The 12,423-nt window shown below is 38.4% G+C and overlaps 2 protein-coding genes across 6 annotated transcripts in view; one reads left to right on the forward strand and one right to left on the reverse strand.

Annotated features, from left to right (window-relative positions):
* SLC51A (solute carrier family 51 member A) overlaps positions 1-6,386 on the forward strand; it is a 27,061-nt gene extending 20,675 nt beyond the window's left edge. Inside the window, exons 8-9 of the mRNA XM_074301545.1 lie at positions 3,936-4,041; positions 5,393-6,386. Coding sequence (XP_074157646.1) covers positions 3,936-4,041; positions 5,393-5,529 — 243 coding nt within the window. The 3' untranslated portion in view covers positions 5,530-6,386. The remainder of the gene's footprint in view (positions 1-3,935; positions 4,042-5,392) is intronic.
* The window catches only part of PCYT1A (phosphate cytidylyltransferase 1A, choline), a 61,885-nt gene continuing 55,480 nt past the window's right edge, over positions 6,019-12,423 (reverse strand). For all 5 annotated transcript variants that reach the window (XM_074301539.1, XM_074301541.1, XM_074301540.1 and 2 more), the window contains 2 exons: positions 10,862-11,050; positions 6,019-10,105 (listed from right to left, as the gene is read on the reverse strand). In XM_074301539.1, coding sequence (XP_074157640.1) covers positions 9,896-10,105; positions 10,862-11,050 — 399 coding nt within the window. In that variant the 3' untranslated portion in view covers positions 6,019-9,895. The remainder of the gene's footprint in view (positions 10,106-10,861; positions 11,051-12,423) is intronic.

Here is a 12,423-nt window from a genome sequence, read left to right on the forward strand (position 1 = left end):
CACTGCTCTAATCTATATCCTCATCTTCTCAAATATAGGTTAATACATTCAAAAAACACTTATTAAACACCTACCACATGCAGAAGATTGTTCTAGGTGTTAGGGAAGTTTAGTTAAGATACACTCCTGGTTCAGACAGTTTACAGTTGGGGGGTGCAAAATATACATACAAATAATTATAAAAGAATACATATGGTACTCTCCAAAGTTCTGTCCTGGGTCCTCTTTTCTTTTCACTCTATATTTGGTGATTTCATCAGCTACCATACATTCAACATCATCTCTATGGAGATGATTCCAATATTTATATATCCGGTCTTAGTCCTGAGCTTTAACCATATATCATTTAGTCCCTCTTGGACATCTCAAGATGGATGTCCCACAAGAATCTCAAACTCAAGTTTGAGTCCCAAACAGAACTTACTATCTTCCCCTTCAAACCTTCCTCTCTTCCTATCATTGTTAAGGGCACCACCATTTTTCCTATCACCCAGGTTTGAAACCTTAATGTGATTCTTGACTCCTCACTCTCACTCAACCCAAATGTTAAATCTATTGCTACACTTTCTAACATCCCCTATATATATATATACACACATCCCCTTGTCCCAATTCACACACCCTCCCACCTGGTGCAGGCCATCTTTACCTTCTGCATGGACTACTGCAATAGCTTTCTTCTTAGGCTCCCTGTCTCAAGTCTTACCTGCCCTGGGTTCACCTTCCACTCAGGTCTCAGTGATCTTCCTAAAGTGCAGAACTAACCATGTCTCTGCCTCTACTTCGACTAAAATACACTCCAGTAGCTCTCTATATTACTTCCAGGATTAAATAGAAAATCCTCCATTGGATATGTTTGTCATAGGCTAGCCTTTTCTTACCTTTTAAATCTTGTACTCTTCATTCCAATTACAAGGAACTTCTTACTGTTCCTTAAACAAGACCCCCCCCCCCTTTCCTATATTGATGTTTTACCGATGGCTTTCCCAGAGAACACTCTGCCCCCTCCCCTCCATCTCTTTAATCTTATTGGCTCCAAGATTGTTCATTTCCAGGGGGCAGCTAGGTGGCGCAGTGGATGGAGCACCAGCCCTGAATTCAGGAGGACCTGAGTTCAAATCTGCTCTCACTTAACACCCTTTCCCAGCTCCTAGTGCTCTTAGAAGGCCCTATTTCTCCTCTCCACCTATTCAAATTGCACTCATCTTTCCAAGCCCACCTTAAACATTACCTCCCTTCAACAATAATTCAGACCAATAGTATCAAGTTCATACTTTGCAAACAGCCCACAACATTTATCATTGATATATCTGGGTTAATTTAATAATTGTAATCTACTATAGACAACTAGGTGGCACAGTAGATAGAGCACTGGCCTTGGAATCAGGAAAATTCATCTTTACGAGTTCAAAACTAGTCTCAGGCACTTCCTACTGTGTGATCCTGGGCAAGTTACTTAACCCTGTCTGCCTCAGTTTCCCCATCTGTAAAATGAGCTGGAGAAGGGACTAGCAAACCACTCCAGTGTCTTTGCCAGGTAGTCAGAGTTGGACATGACTGAGATGAATGGACGACCACCTAACTAATGGTATCATGTGGCAGTGAGACACAGAATACACCTATAATCCTTACTACTTGGTGAGGCTGGTCAATTGCTTAAATTTGGGGGTGGTGAACTGCAGTAGAGTTAAGCTGGCACCAATATGGTGAGTCCCCAGGAGCTGAGGGCCACCAGACTGCCTCAGGGATAAATTGACTCAAGTTGGAAAATGGAGCAGGGTTCCTGGACTGGGCCTCTGAGTGGTAATTTCACTTCTAATTGGGGTAAGGTGAGGAGACCAAGCCTCCAAAATAAATACACACACACACACATACACCCTGATAGCAATTGGTTTAGGCAGCATGTAATATATCACCAATATGGAACTCCAATGCAAAGGAGCAAAATATATCAAGAAATTGCATAATAGGAAAAGAAGATGTTTGGAGTCTACTGGCAATCTCTCAGTAACAAGTGAAATCAAGGAAGAACTTCATAGGATGAACAGATAGATAATGGAAGGATGGCCAGCTGTATTGTTGGAACTTACAAATTAATGAGATTACTAAGTCATCTGAGTATCTATATATAACACCTAACAATATTCTCTGATGAATATATACATAAAGTAGCTTTATTTCCCCAACCACACTTTAATTTTCTTGAAGGCAGACATAATTCTTTTTATGTTCAGCAAAACCTAGATATGATGCTAGACAAGAAAAAAAGGTTCAATTGAATAATGTTCTAACAGGAAAAAACAACTTCTTTGTACTGTCCAAGGTCATATGAGGAAATGCACAGTGATTGTGAGATCCTACCCATGATAAGCATGTAGGAATAGAAGAAAACTCAGAGCCTGCCCTTGAATAAGCTAAATTGGTACAATGGAACTCTTTAAGACAAATAGCAGTTATTGGATTAGAACAATCAATGAGGGATCTAGACAGAGATAATGAATACAATGCATGGAAAGTAAGTGCTTAATAAGTGTTGGTTGATTTGATTAACCACTGGATCAACCAATTCAATCTTTATGCTGTTCTTCCTGACTCTGCTTACTTTGATGTTTATGCAACAGTACCTCCAGGTAAGTCATGGTTTCATGAGCTTTGAAATACATATTGCTCTCAATTAGCAGTTTCAGCCAAATGTCTGGTGAGGGAAGAGGTTGAAAACTCTTGAGGTTTTCTGATGGATTTTAAAATTCTGAGTCTCTGACTCTGCTATCATTGCAATATAAGCACAATTGCACCTATATGCAATGGAAAAAAAAAAAAAGTTCGAAAACCTAGTCTATCCACACTCACACTGGGAAAGCACAGGACTTTTACTCTCTTTAGGTAAAATTACAACTCTCATTTTGAAGGAACTAAAAACATCATCTGATCTATGATCTACTTTCTTAAACTGTGGGTCATAATCCCATATGAGGTCTCCTACCTAAATGTGGGGGTAGTGAAATGATGATCAATAAATGTTTGGTTTGTATTCCTATTTTATAAATCTATTCACTTGCAGACTCCAAGTGAAAATAATTCACAACATAACCAATTCTACTTTTAAACATCTGCAACTTTCAGGAAATTGTTCTTTCCATGAAGCTTACATATATATGTAATTTTTATCAACTGTTCCTTGTCCTGCCCTTCAGAGATGAGCAGGATTAAGTTCCTTTGTCTATATGACAGTCCTTCAATAAGTGAAGAGACATAGCACGTCCTTCTGTCTTCTTTTCTCCAAGTTCCATCAACTGTTATCCCATGACATGATCTCAATTACCGTTTCTGGTCCATCTTCTCTATTCTTCTTTTCCAAATACAGTGGAACATTTTAGGGACGTGTAAAGGCCCTTTACATGGGCGGCGCCACAGCGCAACGGGAGATTGAGTGCCCCAGGAAGTATTCTCTGTGGATATTAGGACTACCCTGTAGGTGGGATCTTGGCCATGATGAGTTAGCTTCGTAATGGGTGACTCTCTCATTGGTTGGCTGTGTGTGTGACCTCACAGGCCCTTTATAAGCCCACTGCAGACAGCAGTCACTCTCTTTAACCTGGCTCCCTAAGCTGAGGTAGCTGAGCCAAGTTGATGGAGCCGTGAGAGGTAAGAAGTTAGCAAATCAGGGCATCAAATCAGGGCATTATGTGAATAGGTATAATATAGGCTTTTAAGTTTACACGTGGTTGTTCTTGAGTGCACTACCGGTTATTAAACTATAGATTCAAGAAATCATGGCCAGAAACCTTTGAAGGCCTCAGAGGAGGCGAGCCGGGTAGAGTTGACACTGCAAAGATCAGTGGTCAAAGGTACTCTGTTGGGCCTAGGACAGACTAGTAATTGTAACTGCCAGGAGGGCATGTTACAGGATGCATTTCCATTTTGCTCTTTCATAGGTGCTCCTCATATTTACTGCCCTGCAACCCTCTATCTTCTCAATATTGGCCAGTTCTGGACAGATTGCTTGTTCTCCCCCCTTTTCCTCTAAAATCAGGTCTCAAGGTGAGTATCTAAAAACCCTTAAGTCACTTCCTAAAAAAGGGCTGGGGAGGAGAAAAAAATGCAAAGAGAAGGTAGAGGACAATTTCAGCCTCCGGCCCAAACCCCTACAGATGCTTATTTTTAAAGAAGAGAATCTTTAAAGAGGTCAAAGCTACCTTGATTCTCTATACCTCTGCCTTAAATAGGGGGAGAAAATTAAAACTCAATACCTTGAGACTAGCTGTCAAGCCCAAAAAAGGAGAACATTCAAGAGTCAATGACTGTTACAATTTCTATCACATAATCTCTGGTGTAAGAATAAGCATCCTTATCAAAGGAAAGGCCATGCTTACAGAGATGTATTGTGGAATAAGATAGTTTATTTTAGTTGTACCATACACATTTTTTCTTTAATATCTTCATAGAACTTATCTTGGAGGCATAAAGGACTAAACTAAAAGCCAGGAGACTTGGACACTAGTCCTAGTTCTCTAATTTACTATGGCCTTGAGAAATCTTAACCTCTGTAGGCCCATTTCCTGATCTCTAAGGTGGAAATATTTTATATCAATATCCTTATTGTAGTGTTATGCAAATACAGGGTGGCCTAATTTTTTATTCTTCTTGGGCCCTGCTGTCTGTATGTTGTTGTTCAGTCACTTTTCAATAGTGTTTTTCAGGACCCCATTTGGGGTTTTCTTAGCAGATATACTGGAGTAGTTTGCCGTTTCCTTCTCCAGCTCATTTTACAGATGAGGAAACTGAGGCAAACAGGGTTAAAGGCTTGCTCAGGATCACACAGCTAGAAAGTTGCCGGAAAGATGGCTAGATTTAAGATGCATCTTCCCAGCTCCAGGCCCTATTGTCTATGTAGGCCCAAGCCATAATGAGGATTTTACAACAGATCTCCAGTAACATCAACCTTTTGGTAATAAGTCTGGATTACTGAGTTGAGATTTAAACTTACTTTCAAGTGACTTAGCTGCACTAGTATCAATCAAGCCTTAACTGGTAATCCTAGGAAATCTTGCAAAGAAATATCACACAAATGAAGAGTCAGAAATCTGATAAACCAACAATCCTTTTTAACAGGGCAGCTAGATGGCATTGGGGGATAAGCTGGGCCTAGAATCTGGGTCCTAGACCTATTCACCGGACCCATTATTTAACTGTTTGCCTCAGATTCCTCATGTGTAAAATGAGCTTGAGAGAAAAAATGGCAAATCACGCTAATATTTTTACCAAGAAAACACTTAAGAATTGAATCTGACTGAAATAATTTAACAACAATCTTTTCAATAGATTATGTAGACTTGAATTTGTCGAGCTACTGCCTTTGTTTCTCACCGCAATCCATGTGATATTTTGTTAGTGATGAACTGCCACCTTCTGATAGTAGAGACCTTTCTGATGAGTGTGCTGACAAGAATATACTATCGGAAGCGAGATGCTAAGATGGGCTTTGAACCTCTCTCTTTTCTGGACCCATCCTCTGCAACTGATGCTTAAACGAAGATAGACTGGCTCTCTCAAAATATGGTTGGAGCCACCACAAAAGGAAAGATCCTTCTTCAGCAATCCAGATATGACAAGAACATGAAAATTCTGTCATTATGCAGGTTGCCAACAACTACAGAAATTAAGTTGAATATCTTAACATGATAAAGTGCTGGTGGGGGTAAGAAAGAAAAGATTTCATTTTATAAAAAAAGTTAAATAATGGAGTTTTGAACTCTGAAAATGTAAGGGTTTGGGGGGAAGACAGAAAGCAGAATATATACAGAGGTCCAACTTAAAGTCAGAATACTCAAAAGTCCATTTGTACATAAAAGTTCACCATACTCAATCTGGGGACACAACTCAAGGCAAATGAAAAGTAAATTTGCTAGTACTGTCAAATTAGGAACAAAGAGCTCTGCTAGGGAAAGGTAAATGGGAAACTTCCTTGTCCCCCAAACAAATATATCACCTCATATCCAAACACATAGTATGAGAACATTTGTTAATCATTTTGCATTTATTTGGCTAAACAACAAAAGCCAAAACAACTCTGAACAGATTAACAACACACAGACAGAGACTGAGAGACTACACACTGACAGAGAAAACTTTCCTTTGGATTCTATGGCATTATTGATAAAATTAATATTCATGCCAAGATCTGTGTTTCTTTTCAAGACAATTTCTTTCCCCCAGGAGCTTCAACCTCAAAGCAATCTAAGATGACAAATCTTTGTTTATGGGGTTAGGAAGGCCATGTTCAATCTGAATGAACTTAACCTGAGTCATTTCAACTTGGAACTTCACTTTTTACCTTCCTGTCTCTATCTAATAAAAACCTACCTAAGACTTTGGCAGAAAGAAAATGCGGCGTTGTAGGCTTTTTAAAAAGGAAATTAGTATTCTAATATCATAACCCCAAGACCATATTCCATTTATTAACCAGGAAAAATAACAGTTAATAGGGACCATTCTGTATCCCATGACAACCTGCTCTGCAAGAGAAGGAAAAAATTACAAATCATTATGATATGACTCTGAAAAATATATATTCTTAGAAATACTTATATTGATGAGTTTAAAAAAAATACAATTACTTACAAAACATCAATCCTTATTTTTTCCCATCTGCACTAGTCAGGCTCCTTATACTGTATACAGAGAAAATTCTTGAGAGCTATGGCTTTTGAGAGGACTAAAAAGGCAAATGTAGTTGATTTAAAGAGACTGTGGGGAATAGATCTATAGTAACGTCCTAAAAAGCATCAAACTTCTTTATGAGGAAGTCATACTTAGATCAAGATAATCTAAAGATGGACGAACAAAAGGCTGTGAAAAAGTACTACATCCTCATCAATGCTTACTTACTAGGTGTTTGGCCCCAAGCAAAGAAAGAAAAAAAATTAATTATGGTACAGTTTAATGTGTTTTTATGGTGGAGAAAAGAAGTTACCTATTCTTTTATTAATGATGTGTGTAGATTTTTTTTTCTTCTCTCCATAATTTACAGAACACTGGCTCATATTCTCACCTAAGCTTTTGATTATGGCCTGATTTTTGATTTCTCAGGAGAGGCCAAAGCAAGAGAATTTTTTTTCCCATTTTTCCATTTTTTTCATTTAAATTCTTATATCTCATTTCCTCACTGTTGTAGTGATTAATAACTTTGCAAAGCATAAAGTATATATTCTATCCAGGCTGCTCCAACCTTAATATTAATCTCATGGCATCTATGACTGCCACAAGCACCTCTTCTAACCTGCAGACCATTATCTAGCTTTGAACCCTCTATCAAGTCTAGGCTATGTGTACCTTATCTACCCCATTTGGGCCTACCACTTTCACTGACACATGGATATTGAGAAACAATCCTACACCTTCATAAACAAAGGAGTAATCATGGTACAGAAAGTTCTTCCCTCTAATTTCATTTAATTAGGTAAAGAGTGAAAGAGGCATTGTTCCAGTGGAATCAATTATTTTCCTTTCCTAGTTTCCCTTTCCTCAGGTGCAAAACTGCTGAAAGGTATACTTTAAGGTATCCAGACAAACATTTCTGGCCACAAAAGGAATCAACCTCATGAAAAGCTATCTGTATTTGGATGATGTCTACTTGAAACAGGTCAAAAGATAGCCGCTGACCACAAACTCAGGCTTTACAATTTGTGGCTACAAAATTTGCTTAGAGGTTACTTGCTAAGGATGGGGCATATCTAAACAGAGTACTCTAACAGTTATTGGCAAAGAGGAGTAAGTCTTATCTGCTAACACTTCAAAGTCAATACACTTCTGATGAACAACTGAAAAGGAGGAAAAACCATATTCTTAAGGTCTCTCTTTGTGGATAGATACACATTTAAAGAAGAAATTGTAAACTTAAGATACTAGGACATTCCATACCATAAAACACCTTGGGGACAGATTTCAGCAGTAACGGCTTTGCCTTGCCCACACCATCAGCTTTCAAATATGGTCTCAAAAAATATCTATACCAGGAAGAATGTTCTAGACAAAAACAGTATCACTAACAAGGGAAGCCTGCTTGGTTGAAGCAAAGAAGTTAAATGAACACTTGATCAAATGAAGCCACGAAGCAGCATAGCATAGATTTTAAATGTTACAGAGGATCCCAAACCAAAGATCATTAGAACCAAGAGGCTCCAGAATAAAAATGGCGCTTCATCAGAAACACAGTTTCCATAAGCCACAGGGGAATCCAGAGGAACTCTCCCTCTATTTCATTTCCTTCACTTTGATATGTCAGCAGCCTCTCCAGGCAGCTTGAACCTTAAGAATTCTAGCTGCCTTGCTGGGTAAATACAGTGTAAATCCTGTGACAATTACTTGTCATCTAGCAGGCACAAAAAACAGGTTTTATTAGAAAGCATTCACGTGGGAGGCCATGGGAGGCAAACAGCCCCAACATGGACAAACACAGAAAGCAATTTGTGGTTTTCGAAGCTGAAAACAGTAAAACTCCACCCCCACAAGGGGCACTGATAAGCAACCGAGCAGAGCCAGACACAAGCAGTCATTCCACCAGGCCCACTAGGTGAGCACTGGGGTACTAGCAGCTGCTCTGCTGGCCATGTGGTTGAGGAGGCAGGATGGTGAAGCTAAGAAGCAGGCACATGTGCAGCAGCAGCATAGCCTGAAGCATCTGCATTCCTTGGGACAGGAGTCAAGGGGCATTCCCCTGAGGCAGACCCAGGTGAATGATGGGTGGGACCTAACTCAGGTCACACGCTTGGGAAAGGAATTTGGGGTCTGGTTTGCAGGAGAGGTGAACTGTCTCTGTTGCTCTGTCTCTCAGAGAGGAGGAAGAGATGGGAGGACTAACCAAGTTCAAGAGAGTTCTGAGGAAAAGCAATGAGAGAGTGTGGCTATTGTCAGAGAAAGGGAAACAGGTCCTTGACTCAGTTCCCAAACTGCAAAGATTCTTCCCCAGTCATTAAATATGGGTATGGGAACATGGATTAAAAGAACACACTGAAAGCCTTCAAACACTTGCAGTGATATCCTTTTTGGTAAAAGCAAGTTAAAGTTCTAGATATGGGAACGGTTGGGTCCAAGACTGTTTCCCCACTGGAATTCAGTTTATAAGCCGGAGTTTGCATATTGGAAATGAGTTTCTGAAAAAGATTAACATTTCAGAGAAATTGTTTGATGAATTATTATCCCTCTAATCACTGTCCTCAAGGATCACAATGCTAGTATATTTCCAGCAGATCCACCTCAAGAAGTGAAAAGAAACAAACCCAGAGAACCTCTTCTGAGAGCTCCCTACTACACCTCAGCACATTTGCCAGCAACCAGCTTAGGGTATTTGTGACTTCAGGAGGTCAGCTTTGCCTTCAAAAAAAAAAAAAAAAAAAAAAAAAAAAAAAAAATGGAAATCAAAAATAAGGAAGTTCATGTCATTTTCCCTAAACCACATCTGGCATGGCTCACATCAGGTATAAAGACTTGGCAAGTCAGTCTGCTTCAGAGCAGAAACAAAATTATAGTGATTGGGGGGAGTGGGAGGAAGGCCTCTGGGAACAATTCTCTTTTTCCTCTCCTGGTTGGGGCTCCACTTATTACATTTAAAAGGCTATTTTCTTAATTAATAAAACTATTATTTTTCCCTTCAAGATTATCTGAATGCAAATAGTAAAGCAATGTCCTCCTACAAGCTGGTGCAGGGGAATGGAAGAGAGGCATCTAAGGCAGTCCCTCCTCTGCTTCCCAAGGTGGTACCTTTTGAAGGACAGGCTACTTTGATCTCTGTCCCAGGTCCTCCTTCCCTTGCCTACAACTATCCTTGAGTTGACAATTTGGAATTCAAAAGACAGCTGGAGGACAGAAGAAGGAATAAGGGAGTTGGGCTGGCAAATTAATCCTCTTCATCATCTTCACTTATGTCATACTGAACACCCTTGTGTACCGAGAGGTTCGTCGGGGAGGATGGTGGAGAAGTCTTGCCAGAGAAGGGCCATCGAAAAGAGGGAGAAGGGGAGCGTTCACGAGTGGGGCTGTTGCTCGGGCTCTGCTTGGGACTGATGGCTTGAAGCATCCGGCCTTTTCCTTCCTTCAGCATGTGTTTCTGGGAATAGAGAAGTAGAGGAAAGTTAGAGGAGACCGCTGGTTGGTAGATCAGTAGTAATGAATTGTGGATTCTGAATTTGAACATAATCAGGAGATCACACACTCCAACTCTCAATTAACAGGTGAAGAAACTGAGTCCCTAGGAGGCCAAGTGACTTGCTTTTAGATCACATGATACTTGAATAAGTTATCTAGTGACTTATCCTAGGCTTTAGATATTGCAGGATGACTTTAGGTCACACAAGGATGCAGAATCATACACTTGGCAATGGCTTTGGGAACTTCCTAGGCACAAACGAATTTTAAAGAGATTCTATGCTATACAAGCCACCTGCTGACTATATCACCATAGGATCCTAGAAGTAGATGGGAAAGTCATCTCTACATCAACTCTTTCCCTCTAGACAAAATTATAGATCAATCCATTTCCACTAAAACTATCACAGTCTTCAAAGTTATTGAAAGTTTCCTAGTGGAAGCTAAAGATCTTTGATCATCCTTTTCAATATTCAAATCATCTCAAGAAATCTTTCTTATAATTTAGCATAAATCTCTGTTGTGAAATATGCCACTGTCAAATAATTTGGAAAGGACACTTGCTTTTTCAAAGCAGATTCTCTAATATTCAGACTCAAACAGGTATATTTACTAAAAGTAAGAATTCATCTAATAGCATTCTTCAGGAAAAGTGTCCAAATGCTTAAAAGGATATACCCTCTAACTAGTGAGAAAAAAAAAAAAAAAAAAATCATACCAGTGCTCCTTCTGGGCCAAACATCTCCAGGAAGTTTCCAATGAATTCTCGGGATTTCTCCTCCCACTTCTGAATGAGGTCAATGCTTTTCTCTTCCACCTTCTGCACAAACTCCTTTGACTTCTCCTCTACATCTTTTACCTTCTTCTTTACTTTGTCTACACGTTCCTGTAAATTATATTTCTTCTCCTGGAGAAGGAAATAATTATTTTGAAAAATATTCACTTAGAATGGGCTATAAAAGGAAAAAAAAGTTACTAACATCTTAATTTCCTATTTTAAAAATCCCATTTCCATCCATATCCCATTACAATTTGTTTATTTTAAAAGATAAATATGGATGAAAATGTATTATGGTCTAAATGATCATTTTACATCAAGTTCTTCATACAGGCCTGAGACCCACAAACAAATTACAATGGATATCCTGAGAGAAACGGATACTTAACTAATACAGATGGATTCTTTAGGTGTAAAACCCAAGCCTGAAGCATGGGAAATTCAAACAATATCCATTTCTGGTAGAGATATACAGAAAATGGCAAGATCAATGGATAAGACTGTCAAGAAAATGGGGATGATAAATTCTAGGTCTGCCTTTAATACTAGTTTAGATCTTTCCTCATTCTGTGATTCAATTTCCTCTTAAATAAAATGAGGGAATAAAATACTGCTTGGTTCCCAGAAAACTATACAAGGATTCCTTCAGCAATCAGGATTTATTGCCTGAATAATCTGTTTTAGATTTGAAAATTCAGGCATCTTAAATAAGTTGAATAGAAAGTCAGTATAGAGTGGTACAGTGGTTCTCCAAGTATGGTCCATGAACCCTGTGTCCCTTTCAGGAGATCTTCAAAATAAAAAACTATTTTCATACTATTAAAATTCAGAAGCAGAGAGGAGAATTCAATTATTTTTTGTTAAGTTAGGCATCAAAGAGATTTGCAAAACTATGTAAAACAATGCCACTCTTATCACTAAGTTTTCCTATCTTGAAAAATATGGTATTTTTCATAAAAATGTTATTTATATTAACATATAATGGACTTATTATTTTTAAGTGAAATAGTAAACATTTTAAAAAGTTATTGGTTTTTTAATGACTAATTTGGTAAATATTAATAGAAACAATCCATATAAACAAATGCTCTTTGGGTCTTCAATAATTTTTAATAAAAAATTAGGGGTCCTGCAGCCAAAAACTTTGAGAAACACTGGTTTAGTACAAAGTGTACTGGATTTAAAGGCTAAAGTCCTAAGTTCACTTCTGGCCCTATCACTAACTAGCCAAATGACCCTGAGCAAATCACTTCACTTGTAAAATGGTAACAGTATAGACCTATGAGTAGTTCTGAGAATCAAATAAAATGAATCATAATACGTATGAAACCACTTTGTGACCATAAAGTACTATCATTAATATGATCTCAGAGTTGCTAGTACTACTATAATTATAAACTCTAAAGAGAATTATGTCTATAAAGAAATAATCAAATTTCAAAGGCAAAATATGTTTACATATCAAATTTGTTCAATGATAATTAAATTTCAAATATCAAATC

This window comes from Sminthopsis crassicaudata, chromosome 3, assembly GCF_048593235.1.
Source record: "Sminthopsis crassicaudata isolate SCR6 chromosome 3, ASM4859323v1, whole genome shotgun sequence".
Lineage (NCBI taxonomy): Eukaryota > Metazoa > Chordata > Mammalia > Dasyuromorphia > Dasyuridae > Sminthopsis > Sminthopsis crassicaudata.